Below are 25,954 nucleotides of genomic sequence, written 5' to 3' on the forward strand. Positions count from 1 at the left end.
CGTGCATTCCGTGAGTCAGTCATTCAGCAATGTTCACTGTGCCAGACACTCGTGGGTGCGAGTCAATCGTTCTTCACCAGTCTACGTGTTACCTCAAATTTTGTATAATCCCTTTGAATACACTCCTTGGGGACCGGCAGCTTCAGTGGACCTTTACTTAATAGTCTCTTCGTTGCCCTAAGCCAATACCTCCTTTAAAATGAATTGAATCTGGTCATTAATATCAAGCTTTATGTTCCTGGTCATCTGATTACCATCTGATCTGAAGGTTAACTCGCGTAAAAACCCACAAAATACAAGATACACGAGGCAAAAACTAGCTGAGTCAGGCCGTTACTTCGCCTTCAGGTCCTGAGCCTTTTCCGACCTGGAACCAAAGGAGGGAGGAAGCTTAAATCCTCAATTCGCATTCAAAAACAGTACAAATGCCCGGAGCTGCGGCTCTCCGACGTGACTCAGGTACCCAAGTCACTGGCGGTGGCGAGTAAGGCTGACCGCGACTCCAAGTTGGAAAAAGCAGGAAAATTTTGTACCCGTGTCTCTTTGTAAAATAAACGGACATGTGGATAAATTTTTTCCCTCTAACATTTTTGGAAGCGGGAAATTATTAGAATTTTTCATTTAATTTTTTTTTCGTACGTTTGTCTTCTTTCTTCACGCATAAAACAATTAATAACAAAAAAGAAAACATATGGATAAATGTAAATACCAACACAAATATGCAAGACTCGCCTCACGTTACACGGACGCACGAAAAGAAAAGATGAAGACAGATCCCTCCAGAAAATGTTGTGAAGGGAGGGAAGTAATGGGTAAAAATGAGAGGAGGGGACGCATTTTAGTATGGAGGAGGAGGAAGCAACAGTTTGTAAAGGAGAGGACAGGAGATCACGGGACGGAGGGTGATGTAATGAAACTAAACTTCAAGAGAGAGAGAGAGAGAGAGAGAGAGAGAGAGAGAGAGAGAGAGAGAGAGAGAGAGAGAGAGAGAGAGAGAGAGAGAAAGTATTATGAGGATAACTCTCTCTCTCTCTCTCTCTCTCTCTCTCTCTCTCTCTCTCTCTCTCTCTCTCTCTCTCTCTCTCTCTCTCTCTCTCTCTCTCTCTCACGGAGCGCAATCAGCAATCTTTACTCTTCCACTAAAAATAATATTTGCCACAGGGACATTTTTTCAATCCTAGAGTGATAATGAGCGGCGTGTCGGCTGCTCTGCTTTCCCACGCACCTCCCCGCACACCAGCGCTACCCAGGAAGCCTCAGGTCTGGCTTATATGGGGAGCTTCACCTACTTAACTCCATGCGTGGGGGCAAGTACGTTTAGTTAGGGAGGCACATGCACGAGTAATATCAATGCTTGTGTTTGTTTAGTAAGTCACGTTCAAATCCATGACCCAGAGATCCCTTACGCGGAACGGCAACCACACATGGCAAGGGGAGGGATGACACAGCTTAGCGCACAGATCAAAGGTCAATGGCTTGTTTATCGCTAATACCGCCTTGAGGATGCAAAGCGGCGGGTTCAAAGCCGAGGGTTGGTTTCAATGATGACGTGCGCTGCGATAACGATGTTGACTATGGCTGTTGTTGTAATGGCGGTAATGATGACGATGATTTGATGTGTTTGCTGATGGAAGATACGACTGCAGGCTGGAAGCGAAAGACATACGTACATGCAGGGAATACAATAATCTGCAAATATTCGTTTCGCATAAACTAAAAAAAAAGTGCAGAGATTTATATTGAATTTAGAGGCATTTCATGTTTTCTCTTCAAGCGGGGTCGGGTCATCGCAATAAGTCAAGGGGTATAAGAGAAAAAGAGTCGTACTTCAGAATATAAGAAACGGGATAAGAATACAATGAAATAAATATGTAGCTTCGTGCAAAATTCGTATCCTTTTTAAACACCACTAGTCCTGTCCATCTCTCTCAGTAAAACCATCTCAAAAAACAACAGTGACCAGAAATTAAAGATCGAGTCCTTTGTAAATAACCTCACAATACCTATCTACACGCACTACCTCTCCTGTTCATCTCTCTCCCACGTACCACCTTCATAAAACACAATAGTGAACCATAAGTCAACTATCGCCAGTATGATTATGAAGATTTTGCACGTGGTGAATAATTACCTTAGTACAACGTTCGTATCACTATCAAAATGACCTGTCTTGTCCATCTCTGTTCTCCACCAAATACCTCCATCACAACACATAGTGAACCACAGATCAACCATGACAAGTATGACTATGAAAATTCGCACGACATATACGCACCTAATGGGGCTATGATGGGAGGAGCACTTGAGAACCTGAACTGCCCTGGGATCCTGTTACCTGGGCGCCGCTGCACGCTCGTCCCTTACCAGGTGTTCTTTGTGTATCGCCGTAGACAAATCACTCGGTGGATTCACTTGCAAATCCTCTTGGAAATTCATTGAGTTTGGCAGGCTCGTGCAGATGGTAAGATGTAATGAATCAGTATTTTCATGAGTCAGAATCCTGTTTGTCACACGGTGGACGATTCAAGCGGGACAAAAACTGGTTGGATCCAATACTCCCGATCTGGTTAGATAGGGGAACCTTAACTTTTTTTTTTTTTTCCTCCACGCTTTGAATGAGAACAAGAACAGACGCTGCCTCTTTTTGTTTTGAGGAATATTCAAGGACTCCTTCTATGATAACAATAGATATTATGAAAACATTCGATTTGATACATTTTCTGATGCTCTACTCAGAATATAGAGTGATGTGGAACAAAACTGTGGCTTATATATTATTTTTTACAAGTAAACGAACAATATTTTCTAGGCCTTCCTTAAATTTATGTTTCATTTTCGTGCAGTTGTCGTAAGAATAAAACGTCATTCATATTTTTATCATATTATCCACCGTTTTGCAACCTTCATAACTTCCTTCCCTCTTACGTCACCTCCTCCATGACAGTTACTTCACTTGTTAACATCCCCGACACAAGGGAAACCACAAGCCATCTAATCAATATTGACAGTTATAACCTCCTCCTTCCTTACGTTCACTCCCTCCACGGTAATCACTACACTCAGTAATAGCCATGATCCAAGGAAACCACAAGCAATCTAATCAATATTAATCAACATTCATGATCTCCCTCCTTCTTCCAATCAAATTCTTCACGACCAATACAAACGTGAACATCCCTAACCCAAGAAAACCACAAACTATCTAATCGGTATCGATAAAGCCTCGCTCTTCTTTACCATAGTTCCACAAAGTATCTAATCAGTATCGACAAACATTCAATAACCACCGTGCAGTTGCAGTTCCCCTCCTGCCGGGATTTTACGTGGCTCAAGTCCTCAAGGAGCGTGTTTAAATCATCATTAACGTCTGTTGCGTCACGACATTGTACTTGAGGCCTCCACGTGGGGCCACCCAGGCAAGGGTAAGACGAGCTGGTGGGAGGGAAACCCCAAGGTCGCAAGGAGGTGGAGGTGTCAGGTTAATTAATCGCTACGTCCGCGTCCAGGTGAGTGTGGCGACCGGTCTTAGCACCTGAGTCCCGCACAGGTATTATTTCCCTACTGGACTGAAAAAAGTAGTGAGGTGTGTGTGTGTGTGTGTGTGTGTGTGTGTGTGTGTGTGTGTGTGGGGGAGGGGGGGGTGGCTGAGGTGGGAGCGGACCTCAGACCTCACCGTGACCAATCTTCGGGTAGGACTGAGACAACTCACACACCACACACCGGGAGGCCACAACCCCTCAGCTAACTCCTCCACACATACTTAATGCAGGCGAACAGGAGCTACACATTAAGCTCACTCAACTGCTTATCCTGCCCTGGTTTCTCGTCAGTAGATATACCAGCAAGATTTCTTAAGTCACCCCTATACAGATCCATACCAATATCCCATACACTTCACTCCCATACACTAGGAATCGGAGACAGGTTTGGTGGCAGTAAGTGGTCATCTTCAGCCAGGCGATGATGAAGAATGGCCAGTTTCCTGTAGGACTTGAACTCGGGACCTTAACATCACCGTATCCACTTCGCTAACCACCGCCTCGCCTTGTGTGTGTGTGTGTGTGTGTGTGTGTGTGTGTGTGTGTGTGTGTGTGTGTGTGTGTGTGTGTGTGTGTGTGTGTGGTTGGTAATATGATAACTGCCGACTGGATTTCCATTAGGCGAGTGCAAGACAGGAAACAAGGCGGGGAACGAGGCGGCGAGAGACAAGTGACGTTAAGACTGCGTGTTGTGCCCCGCCGCGACGCACCGAAGGCCGGAAAACGGAGAGGCTATGACGAGTGTGGGAACCTGGCGACCGTCATACACACACACACACACACACACACACACACACACACACACACACACACACACACACACACACACACATACACACACACACACACGATACTATCATCATTGTTGCTGTTACTGTCAATATTAATATTTTATCCTTCATTCGTTTCTTGAGAATTTTAAAAAAAGAAAAAATGAACGAATGAGTTTTAAAAGTTTGATTTAATAATGTGCATCTCTCTCTCTCTCTCTCTCTCTCTCTCTCTCTCTCTCTCTCTCTCTCTCTCTCTCTCTCTCTCTCTCTCTCTCTCTCTCTTGCTTTTATCTCCTAACTCAACCATTTCCCGCATTTTGTCTTCAAAGTTCGTGATAAAATGACAATGCCGTACGAAATAAAGCAAATACATACGTGTACATCTGAGAGTATTCACGGAACGCCGCTGTGTATAAACTGTACCTGACAAGTCACTTTTTTTTCAGGAAGCTAGCACGATAAAATTCCTTGCGAGTTGTAAGACTGATAAGTAAAGCAAGTGATCAATGCAGTGAGCTCCGGAAGAAACCTGTTGCAGTGATAAACAACTCATCAAGGCAGTGAGCTCCGGAACCCCGATCAAAGCAGTGAGCTCGAGAAGAAACCTGTTGCAGTGGTAAACAACTCGATCAGTGCAGTGAGCTCCGGAACTCCGATCAATGCAGTGAGCTCCGGAAGAAACCTGTTGCAGTGGTAAACAACTCGGGCCGCTGATAATGACACTCCGCAGAATGAGTCAAGGAAGACACATTCATGAAAATCAAGAAGTCCCAAGAACACAACAGCAGCGGAGGAAGCGATAGAAACATCCCACAAGATATGAAGTTCTCGGCAGTTCTCGCGCCATGCTCTCTGCCAAGCCACACTTCCTGCTCCTCCACCTCTCTGTGGCCGGAGTGAAGCAAACTTTAGCCAACAATACGACAAAGGCCGCTGAAACGAACCTAAGAAACACGGAGCTCCACTTACATCGTCCCGTGCTCGGCCGATGCAATGGTCCATGATTAAGAGGCGTGGAAAACAGTGCTTCCGTCTCAGGGCTAATAGTTTTACTGGCGGGGAAACGAAGCGACTGAGTTGAGATGCGGCAATGGATTATGATGATGTAAGCGATACGGTACGAGATGATGAGCGTGAGTGAGAGGACCACGGGAATGGAGTGTTGACGGAGGAGAAGGCGGGGGAGGAGGAGGAGCGGGAAGGGGGAAGAGGGTGGAGTGAGGAGAAAGAATAGGAGGAAAGAGGGAGAAAAGAAACGGGTGATAGGGGGGGCAGTGCCGACAGTTGCCATGGCTCGCGTCCTCTCCGCTCGCTACCGAAGTAAAGACCAGCAGAGGCAACGCATCGTGACTTCTACGAGAGGTGAGTCAATCCTCAGGCTGCTTTTTTTTTTTTTTTCTTATCTCTCCTGCTGTTTCCAGAAATCTCTCACTTTCCAAGGTAAATAGCTGTTAAAAAGTTAATTTCTCACTTTCTACGGTGAATAACTGTTAAAATTTAATGCACAACAGGTACAGTACAACACACACACACACACACACACACACACACACACACACACACACACCTGATTAAATCTTAAGTCTTCATGAGCGCGGAGTACCAGAGCGGTGTTCGCCTAGACACTTTCACACAGGCGTCCCCTCCGGTCTTGCCCTGCCCTCTTCCCTCCCTTTACCTGCGTCTCCACTAAAATAAGAGGGTGTACAGCCGCTGCTCCCGCCTCACGCTCAATTTATTACCCTCGCTCCCACTCCAGACCTAAGAGTACTGTCTTGAAGTCATTATTCTAATTTCCCGGGCATCTCATAACAGGCATTTAGCATTACTGTAATCCCTGAGTCCACGGGCATGCGAGTTCCCAGGATTATTTCAACATGTTAATCGCAATGGGCGGAAGAAGAAAGCTGGTGTGTTCGTCGGTTATCAGTACATCTTCAGCCAGCTTTTCTCAGCGGGACCTTCGCACGCCAGAGGGAGGGAGGGAGGGAGGGAGGCACACACTATTATGTTGCCCCGCGGAGGAGAGAGGAATGTCTTTTCTCAGACTTTCAGATTTGCCTGAGCTTTGTTACGTGTGAAGCGAGCTTACTTGAGTACCTTAAGTAATTCCTCCCATTTCTAGTCGACGAGGAACGCACGCGCGGCCGCTCAGCGAAACGAGCCTTTCAACCAGATAGGCGTAAGGCGGCTGTGGCCCAGAGAGATAGAAAAAACTCGCTGCCTTTCATCTCTCTCTCTCTCTCTCTCTCTCTCTCTCTCTCTCTCTCTCTCTCTCTCTCTCTCTCTCTCTCTCCCCTTAGATAAATAGTAAATGATAAATAAATAAGTTAATTAATTTGCTTATTATTTTGCTCATTAGTTTATTTCCTTTATCTATTAGTAAATGAAAAATGAGTAATTAATTAATTTTCTTATTTCGTTACATTTATTAATTCATCTCTCTTTATCCATCTATTATTCCTACGTATCTATTAGTCAATGCTTTCCTGTCATTTCCATTGTCTATTCATCTGCCTATTTATTTATCAGCTAGTCAATGTTTTCCTGTACTAATAACCACCAACACTGCAAGCTGCCCCAAGACACAACCGCCTGAGGAACCTCTGCCGGATTCACATCAAGGTGACGTCTTACACACACCATGAGCTGTGACGCCCCTGCCTGTCTCCCAGCGTGTACTGTGTGAGCAAGGAGCACCAAGCCATTAGTCGTTGGCTCTCAGACGGGCATTGACCGACAGGAATAGCGGTTCTTGTCCCTCTATATGGCTGCGACTACGCACACAAAGATGAAAAGTGGGAGGTGCTTAGCGATACCTGAACAGCACACACACATACACACATACACTCACTCAGGTACTATGGCGGGGAACCTCAGCATTCCAGTCCTGAGTGAGCGGAATAAAACATACACCAACCGTGCCAGTCTTACAAGCTGTGCAGTGAGACGGAGGGATAATATGAATTGATAGGATGTGGATATCTATTTATCTATCTGTCTTGCTGTGTCAGAGAGAGAGAGAGAGAGAGAGAGAGAGAGAGAGAGAGAGAGAGAGAGAGAGAGAGAGAGAGAGAGAGAGAGAGGAGAGAGAGAGAGAGAGAGAGAGAGAGAGAGAGAGAGAGAGAGAGAGAGAATGAAGTACACCTATAGAGTTTCCTGAACAGAGGTTTGAACACATCGCCAAACCTGTGTGACTGGCGACACTGGGCCGCGGTGGCCGGAACAGGGCAGGGCTGATAGCAAAAGTTTGTGGGTCGCTGGCGTGGTACGAGTCCATACTTTCTTTAATCCGGTTTGTCGACAGTATCAGATTTATTGGAGAGTGACCGAAATATATATCAAGTAATATTTCCAGTTTTTTCTTGCCTCCCTCTTAATATTTACTACAGTACTGGCGTGTCACTTCTGCTCTCTATTTTTTATTTTTTTTATTGTACGAAAAGGTTTCTCATGTTATAGTGACCTGTGGCGTGCGGAGTAGAGAGGGAGAAAGAGGAGGAGGAGGAGGAGGAGGAAGCTGGTGGGCGGTAGCAAACGAGGCGAGGATTCCCCTTCTTCCCTTCCCGCGACGGCCAAGTGCTCTCGACTCTGACCACCGCCTTGTCAAAACATCGTTATTTGCATCGGCGTCAAACCGCTACTTGTAAACGTTTATGGGCATGGAGACTGACACACACACACACACACACACACACACACACACACATTTTTCTTCTCTCAGCTGTCTCCATAATGATTCTCCAGCAGCTCATTAAGAGGAACGCTATTCAGAGCGAGTCGATTTAAGTGCAATTGTTTTATTCCTTTACTGATCAGAAAGAGTAGGACACAGCTGGGAAGACATGGCGCGCCAGGTGACTTATTGAGCCTTCCCTAATGATGCTGAGAGGGATGAAAATAGCATATTTCACAATACCACTAGACATTTTTATTTGTACGAACACTGTGAGCCCATCATCGAAATTCTACTGGCTGTCTTTTCTTAAGGTTAGATTTAAGATCTTTTCAAGAATGCATCAACGCCAAGACATTTCATAATATCTGTAGACTATTTTGTACAAGTTCCATAACCTTAGCAAAAAATGGATATTACAAGATATTTTCAACAACATCAACAACAGCACACTTCATAACTCTACACTTTATTCGCACGAACACCTCAACTCTATTATCGAAAGCACTACTGGCAGTCCGTTCGTAATAGATGGGACGTTGAAGACATTTTCAATAACATGAACAACACCACACTACATAACTCTACACTTTATTCGCACGAACACCTCAACTCTATTATCGAAAGCACTACCACTCTCGTAATGGCTGGGGCAATGAAAACGTTACCAGGCTAGCGTCAACATTTACAGGTACCCGCCACGTCCTGAGTGTTCACGAGCCTCAGACGGTCAACAACCCTTGCCCGCAATATGTGTATTTCATGATGATGGATGGTTGCATTACCAGCTGCGACGGACATTTTGTTGGGGCAGCGACCATACCTGGGAAATATTTATATGTCTTTCAACATACACTGCACGCGAAGTGACTCATGCACTGACAGCTCCTGTGTACCATAACAAGGATGTATGAAGCCACGACGTGGTATGTGTATATACTCGTAAGTGGAATCCCCTCATGTATGGGGGGAGTTCCACTCATACCGCTCTTCTAGACAGGGTGGAATCAAAAGCTTCTCGTCTCATCAACTCCTCTCCTCTAACTGATTGTCTTCAGCCTCTTTCTCATCGCCGCAATGTTGCATATCTAGCTGTCTTCTACCGTTATTTTCATGTTAACTGCTCTTCTGATCTTGCTAACTGCATGCCTCCCCTCCTCCCGCGGCCTCGCTGCACAAGACTTTCTTCTTTCTCCCATCCCTATTCTGTCCACCTCTCTATTGTAAGAGTTAACCAGGATTCTCAGTTATTAATCCCTTTCTCTGGTAAACTCAGGACTCCCTGCCTGCTTCTGTACATCCTCCTTCCTATGACGTGAACTCTCTCAAGAGCGGGGTTTAAAAACACTTATCCTCCACTATTTCTTTCAAGAGGAAGGTTTCAAGACTTACCCTCCATTATTTTATTTCTCTATTTGGAGTTCTCTGTAGGACCTGATTAAGTGGCCCTTTTTTTATATATATTTTTTGTTGCCCTAGGTCTGCACAAAAAAAATTACCGATCTATCTGTTTGTCTATCTATCTAACTATCAGTCAATCCATCTACATTTCTGTCTGTTTACCTGTCTGGCTATTTATCTCCCTATTCATCTATATATGTATCTATCCATCTATCCACCTACCTGTCTATCTGCTAATCAATCGATCTATCTATCTTTTCTTCCTGTCTACCTTTCAGTCGAACTCTCTCTCTCTCTCTCTTGCATGTGTAAGGTTCCCACTATGTTCACACCACACACACAACTCAGTCCTCACCTGCTACCACCTCTCATTTGACCAGCCAGTATCAGTTTTCGTCTCAGCTCCTTTCAGTTCACGCGAGGACCTGATCAGGGACATAGACGTCTACCCTTCTCCTCAGTAACTTTCCCCTCTCCTGGATTACTGGGTCCTTCATTTCAATTTCACCAGTCATCGATATTGTACCCTGAACAGTAAACTAGATTTTCTCTTCTCTTGTTTTCTCTTTGCATTATTTTAAATTTTCCTTACGTAATTCTTGAGCAATGGTCTCTTCATTACTTCCACCTGTAATGAGAAGACGAGCCTAAGAGCATGTAGGAAAAATACACATGAAACTACCTTTGTATTCACAGCGCCACATGAAAAAGTTTACATGCCATAGCCAACACTGTGAACGACAATAGACAAGACATTCACGGCTTGACACACCGACATCTGATAACATATATTGGCATGGACTATAATCCCCTTCACTCTTTCCCAATCGGGCAAAACACACACGGCAATACTATCAAAGGTACTACCATACTATCCACGGGTGTGATATTCTGAATAGCTGAGGTCTGGAGGGTGATCTAGTATTTATGTGCTGTCTGGTGATTGAAGGCGAGTGCAGGATATTTTATGTGCTCTAATGGCAGTGCTGTTGGTCACGCAGGGAACGGCGCCAGCAACCCTCACTGTGGACTCCCCGGCAGCAGTAGGGGAGTACCTACTACAGCATATCCTTGTGGCTTGCTCTGCCTTCCTGCCCCTTCCCTGCTCACGTGAAGCAGCGGAAGGTACCCGAGGAGATGGACTGCGATGTATAATTGATTCAGTCTATTCCGTACTTGCGTTTCTCTCCGCATGAGTGTGCTGTGCGTGAATTCCGGCTGGCCACAGACCTCTCAGTGATGTTTACGTAGGTCTCCTCTTGAAATTTTTATTATGACGAATGTACAGTAAATATAAAAATAGGAATTAAGTTTTTTTTTTCCTTGTGTTACCTCTTAAATATTTCTTACCATTAATGAACAATAATTTTAAAATAGACATTAACCTTTTTTTCACTGCTTCTTGCTCCAATCTGAAGTTCACTCGTTAAAAACATGTTTCTCGAGTTATATGGACATAAACAGCTTACAGATTCAACCTAACAAAGAAACAATAACCTCACTGCAGCAGACGAAACCACGAACACTCTTTTATAAAATGGATGACAAAGCGAAATACAATGAACAATGTTACTTAAAGTGTGTTGCACATCTGAATCATTAAGAAACGACACGACAGAGATCCATTAACCTTCATCTCCGAGTTAGTTCTGGTCTGAGTCAAAACTGCTTTGTGCAAGTTAACGCCGCCCCAGCCTCTCGTGTGTGTGGGTGGCAGGGTGGCTGGGCGGCTGGATTGGATGGGAGGGGGCGGTGTCTCGGGCAAAACCAGCGGTCGTTAGGCGGTACTCAAGACGTGGGTGTGTCTGTAAGCACGCATACGTTACCGTGAGTTAATTGTGAAGCTGTCAGTGTGAGCCGTCCATTCATTGTGAGCCACACCGCCACGCCCACCACAGCATCCTTTAAGCTGTACGTAGGCCTCAGGAACTCAGAAACCCAAGGAACCCGACACGGACATCACCTATGACATATTCACCTCCTTCCCACCTCACGCTTTGCAACTTTAGTTAAAACATATACCGATGACGTTCAGTAATTTCAAGCTGTGGAAATTGTCTTTTTTTCACGTACCTGGAAAACTAAACTTCTATTCAAAATTTTAAACATATTGCCCCATTCATATATTTATATACGTATGGCCACTGACAAATGTAAAAAAAATGTAAATGACGCAATATAATACAAAGATTAATGATTGTAGCTCCGTAGGACATCAGCAAAAAAGAGGTTCGCTGAGGAACAGATGGTAGGCAAGCACTGGAGGAGGAGGAGGAGGAGGAGGAGGAGGAGGAGGAGGAGGAGGAGGAGGAGGAGGAGGAGGAGGAGCTGCAATAATGCCTAGTGAAGAGAGAAGAAGGAAAAAAAGGCAAGAGTCTGGCTAATTGCACAAATCTCACCTAACCACTCACCATGACACCGAGGCAAAAAGAGGCAGCAATTTCAGCCCAAGCCAGTCGTTGCGCGGCTCCCAAGCATGAACATTTCCCTCATCGAGCTGCGCGTGGCCAACATTTATAAAGAGTCCACCAAAACGAGCTGGGGCGGCGAGGGCAGCGGGTTTTCAGGCATGCACAGCGCCGCCTCGCGTTTTTTTGACTGGCAGAAAGGCTTGATGTATTTCCTCTGTAAATCACGGCGGCTAAACGGTGCCCTCCCCCTGAAAGGCCCCAGATTTGCATGCTATTTGTACTGTGGTATTAAGCAGTGGCAGAGTAACAGCGGCGGTGCCTCCTGCTTGGCGGCCAGCAGCAGCGAGGCAAGGGGGAATTTTACAGCTCGTGAAGTTGACGCTTCTGTCATAAAAGCCGCTTTTACAACACAGCAAACCCTCGCATTATTTTAGGAAACAGGAATGCTTGCCAGACCTGCACCGAATACATGGACACAAAGAACAAAGGACAATTGATAATGATGATGATGATGATGATGATGATGATGATGATGATGGTGATGATGGTGATAATAATAATAACACTAATGTAACGCACAATGAACCATGACAGTGTATTGCGTGTGTGTGTATGTATTTCAGAGAGAGAGAGAGAGGAGAGAGAGAGAGAGAGAGAGAGAGAGAGAGGAGAGAGAGAGAGAGAGAGAGAGAGAGAGAGAGAGAGGAGAGAGAGAGAGAGAGAGAGAGAGAGAGAGAGAGAGAGAGAGAGAGAGTATACACACACAACATTTTACGTTTCGTCTGCTCAATCGACTGACAACCTTCTGTCCTTCCATCCCCTATTACTCATCCGCGGAGCTTCACACACGGCAAGTGGCGGGCGTGTGATGTACTGAAGGAGAGACATGTGATATACGGGGACCAAACAACCACGGTAACCCTCCGGACACCCTGCGAAGCGAAGCAAGAAAGCGTCCCCTGTCTTGGGTGCGAGAAGCGAGGAGGGGACCCGAGGAGAGTAATGGTAAATGATAGTCCAAGATGGGACACATTTATAAAGGCAACACCCGGCAACGCAATTTTAAAGGGTGAAGGGAAAAGGGGAAAGAAGTAAGAGGTGGAGGTGAAGGGAGAGAGGATGTATGGATGTAAGATAGTGTGATGGAGACATGCGGTTGTTGTTGTCGTTTTTACGGTGTGTTGAAAATGTAACGTGAAATGAAAGGGAAAAAAAAGGAAAAATGCTAACTGAGACCATCATTGCAACAGTTACCAGGAATACACCTCCAAAAAAAAAAATATATATATCAACCATCACCGGAGCAAATATACATAAATCTCTTTTTTTTTCTTTTTATTGCGAAGGGACATTAGCAAAGATTTCCCCCAGCACAAAACAAAAAACCGAGCACATTTTCCCGATAAATCATACCACGGCGGCGGGAGAAAGGATCGCTGCACAAGAAACTGTTCACTGAGGAGGCAGGGCAGTTTTTAGCCATGACGCTCCGGGATATAATTTACCAAGCAAGCAGGCAAAATTCGCCTTGTGATTCCCTGCGTAGCTGAGACGATCCCTGCGGCGGCCCCGTCATGCTTGGTGGCGAGAGATGAACCCCGCGGCGCTCTTCTCATCCCAAAGCAAGCACATCCCGGAAAATAAACTCTGTAATTAAGCAATTGTTTGTCCTTGAGGGGTCTAAGAGGACCTTGGCTTAAGTACCTTAACTTAATTAAAATCTGCAGTAAGCCTTCCTCGCCTCTAGCATCGTAACATGATAACTTATTGCATATTTTTCTTCTCCTCGGCACGTAATTCACAGGCGAGCATTGCATATAGATGTATTTCCTTCTGCTGAGCTGCACGCTATAAAATTAAACGTTAATTGATGTCAGGGCAGACGGTAATGACAGCAAAATGGTTTTTAGTGGGGTTACTCTGATGTACCACTGCATCTATTAAGTGTGTGTGTGTGTGTGTGTGTGTGTGTGTGTGTGTGTGTGTGTGTGTGTGTGTGTGTGTGTGTGTGTGTGTGTGTGTGTGTGTTGTGTGTGTGTGTGTGTGTGTGTGTGTGTGTGTGTGTGTGGTGTGTGTGTGTGTGTGTGTGTGTGTGTGTGTGTGTGTGTGTGTGTGTGTGTGTGTGTGTGTGTGTGTGTGTGTGTGTGTGTGTGTGTGTGTGTGTGTGTGTGTGTGTGTGTGTAAATACTCGTACGTTAAAGTTTTACTAAAGATGGAGACTAAAAAATTCAACTTGAAAAAACCATGTAAAAACCCCATTCATCGAGGCGGTGTTTACCCAGCTGATAATGAAGGGAAACGCGAAAACATCTGAGTGTGTAGGCTGTGAATGGAAGAGTGATGGAGGTGAACGAGAAGGAGAGCAAAAGATTAAAGACAGGAAAGAAAGACGGTGAGAAGAGACGGAAGGTAATAATAAGAGGAAACACAAAAAACAAAGGGAGAGGAAGATTGTAAACAAGCGGGAAAAGAATTGGGTTATAATGCAGAAGAGGATGAAAGAAAGAACCGGATCGAAGAAGCTTGGGTGGGTTTACACGCCAATCAGCGCTGCGCAAATCAATGAACGAACAAAAAATCCAGGAATATCACGTGCTGCCTTGGCGCTTGAACCTTCCTCAGACCTCGTTACCAATAAGCAAGGTCGCTAAGAGTATTTTGTATTTCTTTCCATCTTATCTACACTCTTTTGTCATAGATCAGTTTTAAAGCGCAATGGGAAATTATTTTAAAGTATAGGTACATGAAAAAAAAGATGTCACGTTAATGAAATCTTTCCTCAGACATCTTTACTGAATCAAGCACGTCTCTTTTTTATCCTCCATGACTCTATCTACTGGGTTTCTCATGGGTCAGCCATAAAGCACAATGAGAAATGAGTTTAAAGTATATGTGTATGAGAATATTGTCACGTTAATTAAATGTGTGTGTTTCAGCGCCCGCCCCAGTTTTGGTGGGAGATATTACTGTTGGCCGCTAATGCAAATTCCGTAATGCTGTGTGTCTCATTTTGATCAACATTGTCCTGAAAAAAAAAAAAATCCTCAGTGTTTGTGTTTCAATTAGGGTGCAACGCGACTAATAACAAAGGCGTAAAATATTGTTTCACATCTCGATCGCTTTACACTGGAAGAGATTAACGTGACATAAAACAAAAAAAAAAATTCATGTGCGTCTCCCTTGCCTCCCTGCACGCCTAGGCTCCGGAGTAAGGGAGTCACTGTACTTACACTAACATGCCTCAAGGACAATGATTTACAACGGTGCTAAATTTCTGGCCATTCGGAAGATCATTCAGAAGACCAAAAGGAAGGGCATCCACTCTGAGGTATCATAAGAACATAAGAAAATAAGGGAAGCTGCAACTTACAAATCAACTTATTTCCCAGTTCCCAAACGCTAAATCCACAGTCAAGATGTCTAAAAACTAAACGTGACTCTGCGCAATATTACGTAAGAGTGAAAGGATCAAGGCGCCAAGGCACTTTGCTAGGGGGAGGGGGACTCAAGTAGGTCAGATAACGGACTCAACATGGGCGGAGTCTGTCTCCATAGCGCGCGGCGGAGAGGTGTCTGTCAAGGGAGGCGTCGCTGGCACACCATGTAAAGATGCCAAAATATTTGTTTCTTCTTCTGACCCCCCACGTGCTTTTATTTTCATATAAGAGGAGCATCGAATAAGCAAACAAGCAAAGCGAAAAAAAAGAAGTCTCTCTGAGGTGCCTGTCCTCGAAGAAAAACATCATCCAAAACTGGAGGATTAGTGTTTTGAAACCTCCTTGTTGAAAGAGATCAAGTCATAGGAAGGAGGAAATACAGAAGCAGACAGGGAGTCCCAGAGTTTGCCAGAAAAGGGATGAATGAATGAGAATACTGGCTGACTCTTGGATTAGAGAGGTGGATAGAATATTGTTTTAGCGAACTCTCATTGAAATTCCATTACTATAACTCAGTTGCCACGTTTATTCAATGAAGCTTTCATAATGCAACATATTACCATGAAATGAAGGCTTTCAGTTGTTTTATTACGTCGATTTTTTCCTTTTTCCTTTTTTAACGTGAGTTTCGTTCGTGGAAAAGTAAATAGCGGTGGATTATAACGAATGCTTGATGGAAGGATGAAACGAAAGGAATACAAAAAAAAAAAAAAATGAAATATGATATTGATGATAAAAAAAAAGGAGACAAAAAAAATGATAAATGAATAAAGAAAGAAGGAAAGACAGCCAGAAGTCATACAAGATAAAGCGTGGCACGAAAGATTAATCAATGAAGACATTATAAACAGGAAAGAAAGAGTGGGAAGCAAAAAAAAAAAGAAAGAAAAGAAAATCAATAAAGAATAAAGGCAGAAAGAAATCAAAGAAAAGTGAAGTTGAAGGATGGTGAAATTGTGAAAAAAAAAAAAAAAAAATGGTCAGCGCCTCCTGCTCCCTCCCACCGCTGACTAAAAGTGAAGCGCGACAAGAACAGAGTGGGGAGGAAAAAAAGGGGGGGAAACTTTTAATAGTCCCGTAAAGGAAAAGCAAATTAAAAGGAGAAAAGCAATTTTGATTCCGGAAGCAGCAGAATATTAATTTTCCGTATAAGAGAGAGAGAGAGAGAGAGAGAGAGAGAGAGAGAGAGAGAGAGAGAGAGAGAGAGAGAGAGAGAGAGAGAGAGAGAGAGAGAGAGAGAGAGAGAGAGAGAGAGAGAGAGAGAGAGAGAGAGAGAGAGAGAGAGGGAGGGGGAATGACGTAGCGCTAGGAAGGCGTGGAAAAGCAATCTATTTTAGTCACTTCAACCTTTACTAAGCAAAGGCAGTGACCATTTTTTCCATTCATTTAATTACCCTTCGCAGCATATCCATCATTATCTTCTATGATTTCACGTTGTCTTTCGCCTTTATTGATTTTTTTTTCTATTCTTTCTTTCATCAATTTCACCTTGCTTCTAATTTCTTGCTGTTTTTTTTTCTTTTTTTCTGATAATTTTTAGCTTCTCGTTCTATTTCCCTTTCTCCTCATAACCTTTTGATCCATTTCTTCATTGATGTGTACCACCCTCATTACTATCTTCACGCTGTTTTTTCTTCTTTGTTAATAAATATTCTTTTCGCTTCTAATTTTTTCTTTCCTTCCTTTTCATTTATTTCATCATCCACAATGCCTTTCTTCTTTATCGATACATTTTTTTTTTTTTTTGCGCTTCCTATTCCTTCTTTACTTCCTTCTTTTTTAGTCGCCAGTATCATATCTCATTTTACTCGTATTTCTTTCCTCTCAGCCTCTCATCAATTTTATTTTATTTATTTATTTTATTCTTCCACGAACAGGTTATTTAAAAAAAAAGACCAACAAACAATGCATCGAGATTAAATAAAACAATACCAAACCTTCATTTCAATTTAATATGATGCATTATAAAAGCTTCTCTTGAATAAACGTGTGGAAACTGAGTTATGGTAATGGCATTTAAATGAGAGTTGTCACACAAATACTGGAGACGTTAGTCAAACACTTACGGGATGAATTTATTCCAGAGCCGTGTAATTACCACTCACGTAATTAAGTAGTTCGGTTTTGACACTACCGAGAATTTATTTTTCTAGTTTTATTTCTCTTGTACTCATTGATATTACTGGATCTGTTAATGAAATACTTCTGTAATTAATTTCTATTGCGTAATGTTTTCTTGTTTTTATTTCTATCTATTCTCATTATTCTCATTATTATCTATCTATTATCATCATCTATCTATTCTCATTATTATTATTACCTACGTGATTTCACCTCTTTATTTTATCTTTTGCACTCATTGACATTATTATACTTATTACTGTGACACTTCAATAATGGATTTCTTTTACGTATTTTTTTTCTTCATTTCATTCTTTGTGCACATTTTTCTTCTTAATAGTTGCATGATCTAATTTTCCTTTATCTTAGGAGCATTTTTATCCTTCTTTCATCGCCATTCTTGCTGCTATTTTTTTTTCACTTTTTTTTTAAATTTCTAAACGTTAAAACACTTACTTCAAAACCAGACGACGACCTCACTGCCTGACTCGCGCATCTTACAGCACCGCCTCATCCTCTTACTGTTCCTCCTCCTCTTCCTCCTCCCCTTTCACCCTCCTCTTCTACACACTTGTCATTCACCTCAAGAATCTCTTATTTCTTCCTTCACCCACTACTTACTTCACCTCAGAATCCTTCATCTCTCCTTCACAACACTCTCCTTTCTTACTCATCCGTCATATCACTGTAATTTTATCTTATTTCTCATTAGTCTCTCTCTCTCTCTCTCTCTCTCTCTCTCTCTCTCTCTCTCTCTCTCTCTCTCTCTCTCTCTCTCTCTCTCTCTCTCTCTCTCTCTCTCTCTCTCTCTCTCTCCCTTGCTAAAGGTCACTGACACGCAGGTCGCCGGGTCATCTGAGAGGCGACTGATGCCCTCCTCCCGACGAGGCTTAAACACAAAGATCTAAATCTAACCAAGTAATTTTTCTCCCTGGGCATAATTTTCCTCCGCCCCCTCACTGTCGTGGACTTGGGAGCGATGGTGGTGGTGGTGGTGGTGGTGGTGGTGGTGGTGGTGGTGGTGTTTTTTAGTTTAAGGAAGAAAAATTTTAATGCTGTTAATTTTAGTAGTTGTGGTGGTGGTGGTGGTGGTGGTGGTGGTGGTGGTGGTGGTGGTGATTTTTATTCATTTATTTATTTATTTTTTTTAGTTCAAGGACGAAAAACAATAATAATGTGAATTGTGGTGGTTGTGTTACTGGTGTTGGTATTAACTGTTTTGGTTGGTGTGGTAGGAACGGTGGTGATAGTAGTGGTGGTGGTGATGGTGGTGGTGGTGGTGGTGGTGGTGGCAGTATGTTTTGAGTTTACGAATAAAAAATGATAATGTTAACTGTAATGATTGTGTGGTAGGAACGGTGGTAGTAGTAGTAGTGGTAGTGGTGGTGTTAGCAGTAGTAGTAGTAGTAGTAGTAGCAGTAGTAGTGATGGTGGTGGTGGTGGTGGTGGTCGCTGAGGGAGAGACGCAGCGTGACTTATGAATATTCCAGTTTGCATGCAGCAGGATGGAATAAAGCCCGGGAAAGGAACGCCGGTGGGGTGAAGCCTGAGGAGCTTAGCGCGGAATATTTCTTTTTCCACTCTCACTCTCACTCTCTCTCTCTCTCTCTCTCTCTCTCTCTCTCTCTCTCTCTCTCTCTCTCATTCCCACCCAATATAAGTACATTGGATTATTTAGTTTTTATGTAGCATCTCTGATTCATTTCTTCTTTAGCATTACAAGTCAATTAATTTATCTCTCTGCATTCTCCTCAACAATCTATGTCCATATGATCAAAAGAGTATTTTCTATATAGTTCTAATGATATTCTACCTTTCTCAATGTAGTTATCACGATCAAACTTATCAATTCGCTGTACAGTCTTAATAATTTAGCTTTCTATACGTCTTTAATACAGCCAGATTAATTTTTCATACAGTTTGCTCTTAAAAATCATCCATGTTTGTTCCCCCACACCAGTCTGTTCCCACCCATATCGTGTCAGGCTGTGTGGAACCACGCCACGGTCTCCACTTGTTTATCAACGTTTAATGTCCAGGCCATCCCTCCTCCATGAAAATGCAGATTAAATAAACGCGTCAATTTGCAAGTTTGGTGAGTTAGACTTTCACAAAAACGTTGGCTTACATTACATGAACTTAGTCACACTTCTGCTCGCATATCCACTGATTTCAATAGGCTCTATAAACTTTAAACTTAGGCTGTAGTAGTTGGTTACTTTTTGTCTCTTCGTCTTTTTAAAATTATGATTCATTCTCCCTTCAGTACTACTAAATTCACAAGTGAGCATTTTAAAACAATTTGTAAACATAAAACAGTATTCGTAATTCGATGTATGTCATGAGAGAGAGAGAGAGAGAGAGAGAGAGAGAGAGAGAGAGAGAGAGAGAGAGAGAGAGAGAGAGAGAGAGAGAGAGAGAGAGAGAGAGAGAGAGAGAGAGAGAGAGAGAGAGAGAGAGAGTAAGGATACGAAACAAACAAGGCAACACGCAGCGTCTTCCCGACCAACTGCTGCTGAAATGATGGATCACGAGTCTGGCCTACAACGTGAAATGAGGACAAGACATATGAGTAGAAAGTCGCATGAATAATAGATAATCAGGCGTACAGGGCGAGACGAGGCAGTCTATCACAGCTCTAGCGTGGACAGGAGAACAGTGCATCTCATTACCGCTGCGTTAGAGAGATAGACCCGAAGTATTGATTCACTAGTAATAGAATGTAGGAATAGAGAAGTAAACGTACAAAGTGGAACGAGGCAGTCTATCACAGCTGTAGCGTGGACATGAGAACAGTGTATGTTATCATTGTGTAGAAAGACAGACTGAAGATATAACTGATTTACTAGTACTGGAAAAATATAGAAACTAGAGTTGAAATCATATATTTTCTTGATTTTCTGAAATATTTAAATTGAGAGTCCGCAGTATTGTGTGCATAACGCAAATTAGCTTAAAATAACGATGCATCTTATAGGCATTGAGTAGGAAGACCAAAAGTATAACTGATTTACAAGTATTGGGAAGGGCACAGATACTGGAGATGACACTTGAGAAAGAGCATTGACTAAAGGAGGCCAGAATTTCAGAATTTGGGTGAAAATTTTAGTTTTCTATGTTTTGATGGTCATAGAAAAAGCAAGTAAAAAATTGGGGCAAGCAAACTTAACAAAAATTGGTGGAAATATTACACGTATGGCTACCAAACTCAAGTAAAAGTTATGAGAAGATTGGATAAAATTTTTGTGGGGATTCTGACTTCCTTAATTAAAGAAAACTATATCACACTGAGCAACAGCTACTACGGATAGAGGATAAAGAGAATAAACACCGATTTCAGGATATTTAAAGGAAAACTACCGCATTAAGAATAACATCGATACTAGAGATGAAACTTGAGAAACAACATCAATTTCAGGGCATGACTTAAAGAAATTTACCGCATTGTGAGTACCGATTAAAAGGCCTCGTGAAAGTCATCAGGTCCTTCCCAAGTTTAGTGCAAGGCTTCGTGTTGGTAGACGCCAGGGACGAGCAGCCCCTGAGAGCAACACCCAACTAAGGGAGGAGAAAGATTCCTGATTCATACTTTCACGCCAACCTGAATGATGGTGAACGCCCGGGCCTCACACTCCCGCCCACCCACGCCCACACACACACACACACACACACACACACACGCAATGGTGGTAGTAGTAGTAGTAGTAGTAGTAGCAGTAATAGTAGTAGTAGTAGTAGTAGTAGTAGTAGTAGTAGTAGTAGTAGTAGTAGTAGTAGTAGTAGTAGTAGTAGTAGTAGTAGTAGTAGTAGTAGTAGTAGGAGGAGGAGGAGGAGGAGGAGGAGGAGGAGGAGGAGGAGGAGGAGGAGGAGGAGGAGTAGTTGTTGTTGTTTACTGAAAAATCATAAATAAATACAAAATTGAAAGAAGCAATAAAGAAGATTCTCTCTCTCTCTCTCTCTCTCTCTCTCTCTCTCTCTCTCTCTCTCTCTCTCTCTCTCTCTCTCTCTCTCTCTCTCTCTCACACACGTACGTTCATCCACCTGGAAGTCTCCTCCGCTCCTGAATATATGATTAGTTCTCGATGCCAAGACAACCCGATAAGGATTTACATAAATTTATATACATTCCTCATCACACTTTTTTTTCCCCTCTCGGTAATAAAAGTGTAGGATAAAAATTAATCCATTTGCCAACAGCCCTCAGTAGGTCTTGCGTATCGGTGGGTGACGGGTCGTGGCCAGCATGAGTTTTAACTAAATTGATTGTCTTACACTGGATGACTGCTGCCGGAAATACGTTGGAGTTTCACAATTTTCTGTTTGCCAAGCGTTATTTCGTTGTGAACTTTAGATAAATGGCTCTGTTATTCCTATACGCACAAAAAAAATATGGATGGAATTTCTACTCTTTCTCTCCTTCGCTCTCTTTTTTTTCTCTTTTCATTTTTTTTTCTTTTCCTTGGCACATTCGTTTTGGATGCGCTCATTTTTCTTCTTCCATTTATTTCCAGGTACATTTACTTTGGCTTCCGACCAACCTGAATGAAAAAAAAACAATAAAACCGGAGTATTTTTTTCTTTTTTTCCCTCTCTTTTTTTCCAGTTCAATCTCCTGGGTCTCTTTCCGCCTTAACAACAACAAAAGCCATTACTTTTTTTAATAAAATCTAAACTTGTTCAAGCTTGACCCCTTTTTTTTTTCATAATTTTTTTTTCATCCCGTGTGAGTCACCGTTCTCAGTATTGGTCACAGAGAGCGAGCGACGTGGGAGAGAAGGAAGACACCCTAATAAAGAAGTGGAGGTTCACACGAGGATGGCGGAAGAAAATCAAAGAGTAATTTCTGTCTCCTCCACGTGTATGAGAAGAAACACTACCTGGCCAACCCTTCTGGATATTTCGATATTCCTACGAACCCAAAGTTTAGACATACAAAGATCACAGAATAGGAGGATGGAAAAGTATGGATAGAGTTTATATATTAAAAAAAAAATTGAGTCATGGAGAATATAGTAGAATTGGTGTAAAAGGAAACATCACTCAGTAAGGAGTATTCTACACAAGAGGTGGTCAGACAGCATTCCTGTTTTGTAGCACCAACAGCGGCCCTGAACACTACTACTACTACTACTACTACTACTACTACTACTACTACTACGCTGCCTCAACGCCTCCCTCCCACACTTCGCAACGCAACGCAAGCTAATACAGTGATTCATTTTCCTAATCTCTCTCTCTCTCTCTCTCTCTCTCTCTCTCTCTCTCTCTCTCTCTCTCTCTCTCTCTCTCTCTCTCTCTCTCTCTCTCTCTCTGTACAAGGTTATTAATTTTTTGATCATCGCATACAAATTATCTATTCGTCCTCCGCCCGTCTGCCTGCCTGTCTGTCTGTCCGTCTGTATAGCTGTCTGTCTGCCTGTCCAGTTGTGTGTGTGTGTGTGTGTACCACTACTACTACTACTACTACCACTACTACTACTACTACTACTACTACTACTACTACCACTACTACCACCACCACCACCAATACCATCACCTTCCCTCTGATCCGCGCATACAGATTATCTTTTCCTCCGCCTTCCCTCTGCCGTCTCCCCACCCGCCCCTCTCTCTCTCACTCTCCCAGACTCTGAGGGAGGGGAGGATGATGACGCCTCGCCCCTCAGCCCGCCTCTCGTTCTGTGCCCGAGGCTGCCACAAACTATCCTGCCGCGAGAGACTCACCTCACGCTCACTACCCAGCCTTGCACGAACGCCACTCCGCCACTCTGCCTTCCTTCTCTACCAGTACACAAGAAGCCTTCACTTCCCACTCTCCTTCTCTTACATATTTATTCGTTGTTTGTTTCTATGTGGTGTGATCGTCTCTCTCAATCTATCTGTGTAGCCTCTCGGTTTGTCTATCTCTGTTATCTCTCTTTATAAGTACAGTAGATGACTTCACTCGCCCCTCCTTACTTACGGATTTTCTGCATGTTTCTATTTGGTATGGCATTTGTTTAAACTGTTGGTGCTTTGTTTTTCACCGGTTTTCTCCTTTGTGTCTCTGTTCATCTCTCTCTACATGACTATTCCTCTCTCCACAAGTGCGCCAGAAACTTCCACTCCTCGTTTTGAAGACTTCCTTGAAATTCCATATCTACGTGTCTGTGCTTGGTATAACTGCGTCTATAACTGGGTTTTTCTCTGTCTATATTACCTCCTCAATCTTTCCTTTTGACGAGTCTTTTGTGTCTATTGGTCTATCTCTGTGACGATGTTTCGTTTCACTCTTCTGTTCATCTCTCTCTCTCTCTCTCTCTCTCTCTCTCTCTCTCTCTCTCTCTCTCTCTCTCTCTCTCTCTCTCTCTCTTTCTCTTTTTCTGTGTTTTTTGTTTGTTTATCAAAACTGGCGGTATTGCGTATTGTTGTTTATCTAATTTCACAAACATCGCAATTACGGACAGTCAATACGTACTCATGGCGCAGAACAATAACAACAACAATTGCAACAGAACAATAGCAGCAGCAGGAACACCAAAAACAAGAAAAACAACTGCATCGGGAACGAACACAGATGGTGGTGGTAGTAGTAGTAGTAGTAGTAGTAGTAGTAGTAGTAGTAGTAGTAGTAGTAGTAGTAGTAGTAGTAGTAGTAGTAGTAGTAGTAGTAGTGGTAGCAGTGGTGGTAGTGGTGGTGGTAGTGGTGGTAGTAACAATATCATCACTAAAAATCATTATTTGCGTCCGGTCTCGGCTCCAATTAATTTTCATCATCCACACCCTTATAAGATCACCACCTTAATCTTTACCCTGGCTATCTACCCGACCACCACCACCACCACCACCGCCTCACCCTCCCCTGCACAACCCGTCGACCCGTAGCAATATTTCTCAGCACGCCTTGATATGTTTGGCCAGCACAAATCACAGCAAACCTTTCAATACATATACTTATCCCGTAAATATACTCATTCACTTCAGGGTACTTCAGTCTGAGTTCACTGAGAGAGACGTGGGAGGAGAAAGAGAAGGAGCAGGAATCGAGGCGGGCAGTGTATCTCCTCTGACCATCATCACCTCTCATTTTTTTTTTCGGCAGTCAAAATGTGCATGAATCATTTATGCTGCATCTTCTTAGAGACCAAAGCAGGCTCTGCCCATTAGAGAGAGAGAGAGAGAGAGAGAGAGAGAGAGAGAGAGAGAGAGAGAGAGAGAGAGAGAGAGAGAGAGAGAGAGAGAGAGAGAGAGAGAGAGAGAGAGAGAGAGAGAGAGAGAGAGAGAGAGAGAGAGAGAGAGAGAGAGAGAGAGAGAGAGAGAGCGCAAACACCAACATATATACGAGTATTGATCCTTGCATTGTTTATGACAGGTCACGCTATTTATTGTAAAGCAAGGCATGTTCAGTAGCAAAGATGAAGGTTCCTCCCCACCCACCACTCCAGAGAGAGAGAGAGAGAGAGAGAGAGAGAGAGAGAGAGAGAGAGAGAGAGAGAGAGAGAGAGAGAGAGAGAGAGAGAATTTGCGGTAACTAGATAAAGGCACGGGGAAACAGCTGGCCTGCAAACAATTGAGGTGTAGATAATAAGCTTATATTCTCACTGTACATAGAGCGCGTGAGGAACCCGCTCTTGAACGCACCACCACCACCACCACCACACGTACCACCACCACCACCACCACCAATGACGCCGCACATAGCAACTACAATCTCTACCGGACTCCAGACTAAGAGAGAGAGAGAGAGAGAGAGAGAGAGAGAGAACAATGTGGATGGTTTTAATTCCTTTCCAGTTACAGAGGAGGTATTCATCTACTTCCTCGAACAAAAAAATTAAAGCTAAATGCATGAGGAGGAGGAGGAGGAGGAGGAGGAGGAGGAGGAATAAGCTGGTGGTGTTGGAGGAGGAGGAGGAGGATAAATAAGACGAGAAGGAAGAGGGGATAAGGATGAAAAATAGGATGAGTGAGAAGAAAAGGGAAGAGAATGCAGGGTGGTGGTGGATGAGGAGGAAGTGGAGGAAGAGAAAGAGGGTGGAAAAAAAAAGAGAGGGAATAAGACGAGGAGGACGAGGAGGTGGAGGTGGTATCGGTGTTGGTGCTAGAAAAGGAAGGAGGAGGAGGAGGAGGAGGAGGAGGAAAAGGAGGAGGAGGAGATACAGGAGGAAGGAGCTTGACAGAAATGATCGGCTGAAGGAGGAACAAATAGACATCTGTGATAGGCCGTGAAGATTGGCGAGGCAAGCGTTGTTCGTCACATCTTGAAGGGTGATGCATGAAGATACTACGAGAGAGAGAGAGAGAGAGAGAGAGAGAGAGAGAGAGAGAGAGAGAGAGAGAGAGAGAGAGAGAGAGAGAGAGAGAGAGAGAGAGAGAGAGAGAGAGAGAGAGAGAGAGAGAGAGAGAGAGAGAGAGAATTTCCGTAAATTTTTTTCTGTCGTATTGTTTTGTCTAAAATATTCAAACTCACTTCAGAGACTCTTCAGTTTCTCTTCAATTTTAAGAGTCCATCTTCCTGCCTCGACAAGCTCCCAGCCTGTCACCCAAACTTTTCCTCTCTTGTCACTCACTCGTCCTACTGTTATTGAATAGAGGAGTGTACTTCTTCGATGCTATT

General features: G+C 43.3%; 2 protein-coding genes across 31 annotated transcripts in view; one reads left to right on the top strand and one right to left on the bottom strand.

Annotated features, from left to right (window-relative positions):
- Positions 1 to 25,954, bottom strand: part of LOC135107088 (microtubule-associated protein 4-like) — a 493,319-nt gene that overhangs the window by 95,266 nt on the left and 372,099 nt on the right. The window lies entirely within an intron of this gene.
- The window catches only part of LOC135107087 (calpain-9-like), a 96,611-nt gene that overhangs the window by 6,804 nt on the left and 63,853 nt on the right, over positions 1 to 25,954 (top strand). The window contains exon 2 of the mRNA XM_064016719.1: positions 4,759 to 5,674. Within this exon, the coding sequence (XP_063872789.1) occupies positions 5,602 to 5,674 (73 nt within the window). The 5' untranslated portion in view covers positions 4,759 to 5,601. The remainder of the gene's footprint in view (positions 1 to 4,758; positions 5,675 to 25,954) is intronic.

This window comes from Scylla paramamosain, chromosome 14 (genome assembly GCF_035594125.1).
Source record: "Scylla paramamosain isolate STU-SP2022 chromosome 14, ASM3559412v1, whole genome shotgun sequence".
NCBI classification, from domain to species: domain Eukaryota; kingdom Metazoa; phylum Arthropoda; class Malacostraca; order Decapoda; family Portunidae; genus Scylla; species Scylla paramamosain.